The sequence below is a fragment of the Python bivittatus genome, unplaced genomic scaffold, assembly GCF_059951505.1.
Source record: "Python bivittatus isolate LINGU-HERP-01145 unplaced genomic scaffold, Pbiv_v1 ctg000310_np1212, whole genome shotgun sequence".
Lineage (NCBI taxonomy): Eukaryota > Metazoa > Chordata > Lepidosauria > Squamata > Pythonidae > Python > Python bivittatus.
In genome coordinates, this window is record NW_028277054.1 from 8,809,759 (window position 1) to 8,818,220 (window position 8,462).

The window sequence follows — 8,462 nt, forward strand, 5'->3', positions numbered from 1 at the left end:
CCTTCTGTTGGTTCACCTTGGCACTTTCTGCCAGCTTGAAGAGCTCCCCTCATGCTCAGGTCTTTAGCTGCTTGACCTTGGCTAGATGGAAGTTCATTTGATTCAGTCACTATTTGACAGGGAACCACAGAGAGGAATCCTATCTGCCTTCACTTTCCCATCCCCTCAGTATTGAAGTTTGATAATCTCTTAACTTTGGCCTTGCAGATCTATCAGTACATCCAGAGCCGATTTTACCGCTCGCCCGAAGTGCTGCTGGGCATGCCTTACGACCTGGCAATCGACATGTGGTCCTTAGGCTGTATCCTAGTGGAGATGCATACAGGAGAGCCCCTCTTTAGTGGTGCCAATGAGGTAAACTAGTCTTTACACTTCAACGACCAACTTACAGCAACTGGAATTGAAGCAGTGTGTCTGGAGGGCCACCAGTCCTAGTCAAAAAGCTTAGCGAAGCTCAGCTTGTTTTGAGCCAAAATAGTGAGCAGGTCTGAGCATCATGAGCAGATTTCTGGTTTAAGTCGATAAGCGTATAAATGAGCTCCAGAGATCAGTGAAGAAATAAGGAAGTCGGAGATGCAGATCAGGGGAGAAGCTCTGCAAGGTTATGGGCTGTCGCCTACTGTCCCTAATCCTGTGCCTTTCCCTTGCAGGCAGATCAGATGAGCCGGATTGTAGAGGTGCTGGGACTACCACCACCTCACATGTTGGAGCAGGCTCCCAAGGCTCGGAAGTACTTTGAGAAGTTGCCCGAGGGGGGCTGGGTCCTCCGGCGGGGCAAAGATGGCAGGAAGGTAATACTCCGCACAACTCTTGGATCTTGTCACTTCTAACTCCCTGTTCTGCTGCTGTTCAAGAAAATGTATACAACTGTGCTAAAGGTCTAGTTGTTATGCTATACCAGTATATTTAAATGTATCTGAAGTGATAATATTTGCAAGCCTACTCTAACATAAATATGATAAATAAACAAACATACCCTATTAAAGGTGAACACTGAAGAAATGGGTTTTCATAGTGAAATTTTTAATTCTGCCATGTTTCCTATAGAACACTATCTGAAGTAGGGAGAAGAAAATGCATGGACAGTTACTGATTCTCTTTTCTCTGTTCTCTCTTTCTTCTCACATTCTGGTCTTTCTCTCACTCAGACTTCCTACCTACAAAAGAGGGTGTGGGAAACAACTGCAAAAATATTGAGTCGAGGAATAACCATATCTGTTCTTTGGGTTGGCTTTTAGGGTCATATTAAGCCATTTGCTCGGAGGAGACAAGCACATTATTTCTGATGGAACTTACATTAGAAGAAAGCATTTTGATTCTGTATAATGATGAATACTGTATATTCTTTCATCTCCCAATTAATGTTACTGCTGCTTGATGTCTTTTAGGACTACAAGGTTCCAGGGACACGGCGGCTGCATGAGGTGTTAGGGGTAGAGAGTGGGGGCCCAGGTGGACGTCGTGCAGGGGAGCAAGGCCATTCGCCTTCTGACTACCTGAAGTTCAAGGATTTAGTGCTGCGCATGCTGGACTATGAACCCCGTAGCCGCATCACTCCCTTCTACGCCCTGCAGCATAACTTTTTCAAGAAAACTGCTGATGAGGGCACCAATACGAGTGCCAGCACCTCACCAAGCCTGGGAACAGAGCATAGCCACTCCACCAGCACCACCAGTTCTGTGTCCAGTTCGGGTATGTCTCTCTCATTCACCTTCCCACACCTTCTTTCTAGCTCTCCACAGAATACATTTTAGGCTACTGTTATGTTCCCAGGCCTCCCGTTACATTTTCAGAGATTTAATACTAGTCCATCTGGTGAGTATTCTTTTGGCCACTGTTCTCTCTCCCAACAGGTGGTTCCAGTGGTTCTTCCAATGACAACCGTGGTTACCGCTACAGCAATCGTTACTACAGCAACATAGGCACAGTGCATGCTGACTGCGAGATGCAGAGTCCCCAGGTATGTTGGACGTCAAGCCCCAAATGTTTTGGGTTGCAGGTCCTCTCTGAAACTCTGTTCCTGAGAGTAACATTACTTCCTTCCAGTTTTTGTCCTGTGTCCATTCTACAGTTATCACTCTCTTCTCTTTTTGTTGCTGTAGGCGCTCCCTCAGCAGCAGATGCGTCTCTGGGCCAGCGGTGACAACGAGGGTATTCCTCACATCTTACCTCATAAGCCCACACCTAGTCAGGCCATGCCATGTTTCCCCCCAAGCGGGCACCCTCCGTACCAGCGCCCTCCTCTCCCGCTATCTCCTCCACTCCCGGAGGCCATGGAGGTGTCTCTGGGCCCTCGCCATCTGGACTGCAACCCCACTGGGCTGGGCTCCTCCAGCTTGCACTTGGGCGCCTCAGCCTTCCGGACTAGGACTGCTGGCGGCTCACGCCCTGAGGGACTTGGCCTCAACTACCCACTTCGTGGCCGTGGGCACCGAGACACTGACGAGACTGCACTGATGGGCGTCTGTGTGCCCCAGGGCACAGCTGCCAGCTCCTGATGATGGACTGGCCCGGCAGGCTAGGAGCCGGTGCCCAGCGAGAGCACTCCTTTGTTGCACCAGAGCCTGGACGGGCCGGGACTGACTGTAGGGCAGGGAACTAGTGCCCATAGAGCACTTCTCCACATGCGAGAATCTGAGTGGGCCAGGACTTGGGGTGGGATGGGTTAGGTTGCCTGGCTATGGCCAGTCTGGAGACCAGGTCCTGTTGCTACCCGGGACCCTGCTGCCAGTGGTAAGCATTATGGGTGGGAAGGAGGGAGGGAGGGGGGGATTTTGAGAGGGGGAAGCATGTGGAGCCAGCATCCTACCACCCTTGCAAACTGGATGCTGCCTTCCCCCTTTCAGTCAGTGCTTTCTCTGACGTGCGGTCCTTCCTGGCCACAGCCCCTCTTGATTCACTCGCGACATGTGGCCTGCCAGCCATTCCCTCCCCTGGTGCGAGAGATTTCAACATTCTGTGCTTGGACGGACAGACAGACTCCTGTGCACTACATGGACTGATGGGCTTGGTGGCCTGTGTGGTCCCATGGGAATTGCTGCTAAAACTCCCTCCCTGCTTGGAAATAAAGGGTTGCCCCAACCAGCGAATGTTTATGCTGACTCATGCGCAGCCATCTTGGACCTGCCTCTTGTTACGTGTATGCCGGGGGGATAGTGCCTAGGTCTGTGCTCTGACATCCTTGGGTGGAACCGCACGTGCCAGGCTACCTTAGGAAAGGTGGCAAAGTGGGACCTGAGCTGGACCATGGCTGTGAACTGTTAACTCTGCCTTACTTGAGCTCTTGCATCTTTGCACAGTCGTCTGATTCTGCTTTCTTGAATAGGAAGTTTGGAAGCTGTGCAGAGAATGAGGGATGTAACCCGATATCACTATTCATTGTCACTTGAGATTGGTCCTTAACCTTAGCACCCAAGCATGCACCAATATATTAACTTCATATGGGTATTCCCCCCTCCCCTCCCCTCCCCTCCCCTCCCCTCTCCTGTTGGATAGGCAAGAAACGGATGCACCAAGGCCAAAGGTCTCTTGGAGAACATGTCTCCACTTTCCACTTGCTTCTTGTTACTCACCAGGTGCTTAGTGCTATCATACTATGCAGTCAAGAAAAGTGCTAGTGTCTGACCAGAGTTAGAGATGTTTTGTGTTAGTATTGTAGCAGATTGTACCAGCAGATTGCTCTGGAACAAGATGTTCTTCTCCTTGTTCTCTAGTGCAGGACACACGGTTCCAGGCCTTGCTAAAGTCAGACAAAAGGTGATGCCTCGATGGAAATATCACGTGGTTGAATGTGGCTTTTGTCTATGGCGCGCAGCCTTTTTTAAACTCATTCCAGTGGATCTGGGTTAAGAAACTTGTGACGTTCCCATCCCTTGGTCTTCAGCCAATATGTCCAGAGATAATGAGAGTTCTAATTTAGCAATATCCAGAGAGCTACAGGTTTCACACTGTGTTACATTAGCCTTGTGCTTAGCTGTCATCACACACACACACAGGCACATTGTAGCTTGACATTTGATATTAGGATTCAGTTTCCTAAAAATCTGCAACAAAGGCTAGTGTGTAAGTGCAAGCAGGCCCTGGTGGTACTTCTGAAGTAAGGAGGCAGCTCATTAGGTTGGTGGTGGTTGGAGTGAGGACACTGCAGTTCTCTGTAGGGTCCATTGGCACCCTTTTTTTCACCGCTAGAGAAAGCTGAAATAAAGCATACTTCATAATCTACACAGGTTACAGTATTTAAGTCTTCTCACTGCAAGGTTTTGTTGTGTTATTTACAACAAGGTACATACCTTGCACAGGTTGCTGCTACTTAAAGAGTTTTGAAAGATGTATTAGTGCAGGGGTAGAATGGCATAGATGTCTAATTAGGAAGATGGGCTATGGAGACATCAATAGCTGCAGGCAGTCTAACTGGAAAAAAAGTCACAACTGTACTCAAGAACAACTTCACAGTGGATGGAAAGTTAAACTGGCACTCAGTGGCACTTGTACGAAGAACTTTCTACTGGAACCAGAACCCTCAGGCACTGCCACTCAGCAACAAGCATCACAAAAGTTGCAAGCCCTGCAGATTTTGGATGCCGATTCTGAGTTGACATTAGTTAGAATTAAACTAAACTTGGGAATGTATTGTTAGCTAGCAAGCCCTCCTTAAATGATAGATGTTTAGAAGTGAGCATCAAAGGATTCTGTGTTCTTGCTTGCCTACTTGTTGTCTCTCCCTCCCCACCACGGAGTTCACATTTTCACACCTTGTCATTCATCCGTCTATATTCTCCAGAATGAATTCACACAATTTACAAAGGAAGGAAATAGTTTTCATCTTCTGCAACTTGCCTCATATGTGAAGTAATTATCTTGGTACAAATTAATTGAACTGCAGCTAGTTACCATGGAGTAGCTATAACTGGATCGCAAATATAGTTCTTGCTGTATTGAACAGATACTTTACAAGCTAAAACCAGTATGTAGTCCGTGCAGATGCACAAGAGAAGGAAATGATTTCACTCAGCTCTGTAGAATCTTAACTTGCCCCACCCTTTCTCTCCAAGGAAAGGTTTAAATCTTGTAATTGCAGTGTAAATTCAGTTAGATACAAATCTAAAAAAAAGCATGGAAACTAAAGGAAATGTTGACTTTCCTGTTCCAGTGGTTCTATTGCAAATTGGTCATGACTTCCTTACCTGGAGTAGGCCCAAGTGTGTGTGCACCTGTGCTTTAATTGAGGGACCTTAAAAGAGACACTGGAGATTTAAGATTTAAACAAGATAAAACCAGAGTGATGGGGGCTAAAAGCCGCTGTAAATACAATCCATAACACTACAGGGTTAATTCAGGTAAGCAGGGAAACTTGTAGTATAAAGCTTGACATGTGTTTAAAAACTATTTGAATTTGTTTCTTACTCAAAATAATAGGGCTGTTTCCTCACCTGGGCTGATGTGATTAAAGGCAAGGAATTAGTAAAAACAGGAGAGGTTCATACATTGTACTAAGTCATAATATGGTTTGTTTAGATTTGGATTAAGGTAGCATGTTGGGTTAACCAGTCACACACCATCTACCTGTCTTTCACTGTAGACCCCCACTGGGTTTATGCCATGAGACCTATATTTTGCTTTGGTGAATAGATAACAAAAATGTAGCGTATTTTTGGTTCTTGAGGAGAGCTATTTTACCATCTTGTACCTCAAAGTGACAAATAGGAAAAAAAAATGGAAATTTGCAATTTGCCTAGCTTGTACAAATCATAGCCTATATATAGGGTTGCTGAGGATATTAATGTCTAATCTGCTCAAGTCCCTTCATTTTTAATTCACCATTTTGACTAATGGGTGACATCCCCGGTGTTTCAGGGTGTGTGTTTGAGATAATTACTGTTTTGATTGGGTTAGCTTGATTTTCTCTTTCCAACTTCTAGTCTTGTCTGATTATATACAGTGAAAATACAGAATTCCACATGTTGGACTCCGCTATCGTTACTCTTGATGTATTGCAGTTGCTAATGTAATGTTCTTTTCATACCGAGGATATTACATGAAAATGACCTCTTAATCACAAGCAGGTTTTTCACAGAAAAAAATCAGAAACCACACACACACACACACACACACACACACAAATACTGTTCTCATCCCAATGTATGTGCCAGCTCCAGGTTCTCTTCCACTTAGTAATTTTTACACATAACATGGCCTAGGATGATACAAGTTCTAAAAATGTGTGCTGCTTTCTAGCTCAATCTAATATCTTAACAATAGATCCCTAAGAACAACTATCGTGCATCCTTGTAGGCTTACCATGATGCATTACTTTCTCCATCACTTTTCCCTCCCTCTAAATAAGTTCCTTTGGCTCAGCTGGGGATTCTCCTCGCCTTCTCCCTCCTGAGCCAGATCAGCTGAAATGCGGTAATCTCATATATTTCACACCAGGTCTACAACATACATTTGGGGATTGAGAAAACAGATTGTATACAAATTAAAGGAACACAGAAAAGCATCTGCATAGATAATACTGAGCTAGATGGATTAATAGTCTTGATATAGCCCAACAGCAGTTAATTTATCTAGCTCAGTATTAGCCATAGCTAGGCCAATGTAGAAGGTTGTGCCCCAGGTGACATTCCATCACCACCGGGTTTCTTCTCCAAGTAAATGGAAAAACCTATGTGCGTTGCCAGGTGGGGGAAACTGACCTGCCAAATGGCTCTCCTTCCTCCCCATCAGTTTTTTTTTTCCCCAAGCAGGGATAATTCTTTCCCGGCTACCAAGTCAATGGTGCTGTTAACCTCCATTCACTTTGAACCGGGGGGGGGGGGGGACGGACCCTTTTCAAAATAATTCTTCCCTTCCCCTATTCTGATGATGGTAGTGCGGGTTTGGGTTGTTTGGGGTTGGGAGGTTTTTTTGGGGGAGTGGATGAGAGAAAACACAGTTGGTGCTCATAACATTTTGTAGCCCCCCCCCAATATTGGGGATACCTGATTTGTATGGATTAGAAGCAGCCTAGCAGATTCTTGTGAAGAGTTGCTTATTCCATAAACATGTACGCGTGTCATTTCTGGTTTTTCTTTCAATTTTTTCCCCCAATATACAGGTGTCTATTTAGGTCTACATTATTATTTGAAATATCCACAACAATGCAGAGATCCTTTGATTAACCAACAATGAAATTATAAATCAGTGTATATATGTATTGGGATTCATGCATTGGTATGAAAAGACGGCAGGGCGGGAGTTTTACTGGCATGGCTACCTCAACCCCTGAGTTCAAACTTCTTTAGGTTAGAAAGTATTATCTCAGTGCTGACATTTGCAGGTTCCCCTTTTGTACAAGAATGTTTATTTCTGCCTGCTGCTTGTAAACACCTTAGGAGCTCCATCATTTTATCCCATGAGCAGCGTTTTCTCAGGAGCTTTAAGTGTTGTGAACCATATGCTTATTTAATATGCTTAAAATATTTAAAAACAAAAATATCAGCAAGGCAGAAATTCTCTTTGTAAAATCGACAATAATTCTTCCTTAGCAAAATGTGCTGTGTTAATTTTAACATGGCATTTCCTAGATTTCCTTTTTAAGGAATCATTGGTAACCATTGGTTACTTTCCAATTTCCATCTGCAGTCACTGATACTAGATATAAGTCAGCAGCTGCAGGATGCTATCTGGATTTGAAGTTTTGTTAAAGATCAGGGCATGTTAACACATCTCTCATTAGCTCTATTTGCCTCCTTTCTTGAAACGCCATCCTGAAGAGGTCTGATCAGGAATAGGTGTTTACACCGTGTTTTTCACAGTGAAGAGAGTTGAGGAATTCATTCTGTCTGACTTGCAGTTTAGGAGCCCAATTGGTTCTCTGGCTATATATTTAAAGAAAATTTGTATAACACAATAGGTATGTTCGCAGAACACTCTAGCTGAAAACAAAGCAAGCCACATTTTGGCTCAGTGCAGTATTTGAACCACAACTTATGGTTAAGTCTTTATGCTGGCAGTATTCACCAGAGATTTTTTTCCCCCATTTCCCTAGCCACCAAATTGCATTTGTTACACCAGAATATTCCCCCCACCTAATTTAGGTAATATCGTTTTCTGAAGGAAGCTTTCTTAGTTTTATTGCTTCCTTGATTTGCTTATTAATCACACTGGTATCCTTTTAAACTTTCCTATTCTGAAGTACACATATCCAAGGTTCGGTTTTGATTTCCTGACTTGTTCAACTTCCTTTTAAGCTGTTCATTTTTTAAAAAAAAAAGTTTCCCTTTTTGAAAATATGCAAACATGTTGGAAATTGTTTAGCAGTATAGTGAACTTGCAACTGTTGTGCTATACAGCTAACAGAATTCAGACTGCTTCTCCAGTCACGCTACCACACCACTCCAACTAAGACAGAAAAGGCATTCCTCTGTCCTCATTCTGTCCAACATCGTACTTAGATCTTGCATCAAGACCTGGATGCTGTG

General features: G+C 44.4%; 1 protein-coding gene across 4 annotated transcripts in view; it reads left to right on the forward strand.

Moving 5' to 3' along the window:
• Positions 1-6,790, forward strand: part of LOC103068249 (dual specificity tyrosine-phosphorylation-regulated kinase 1B) — a 33,142-nt gene extending 26,352 nt beyond the window's left edge. For 3 of the 4 annotated variants that reach the window (XM_088140026.1, XM_025167791.2, XM_088140027.1), the window contains exons 7-11: positions 208-354; positions 651-791; positions 1,389-1,692; positions 1,854-1,960; positions 2,103-6,789. In XM_088140026.1, the coding sequence (XP_087996152.1) occupies positions 208-354; positions 651-791; positions 1,389-1,692; positions 1,854-1,960; positions 2,103-2,498 (1,095 nt within the window). In that variant the 3' untranslated portion in view covers positions 2,499-6,789. Of the gene's footprint in view, positions 1-207; positions 355-650; positions 792-1,388; positions 1,693-1,853; positions 1,961-2,102 lie in introns of all 4 variants that reach the window. The other variant, XM_007429972.4, reaches the window with a different exon arrangement.
• Positions 6,791-8,462: the final 1,672 nt, after the last annotated feature.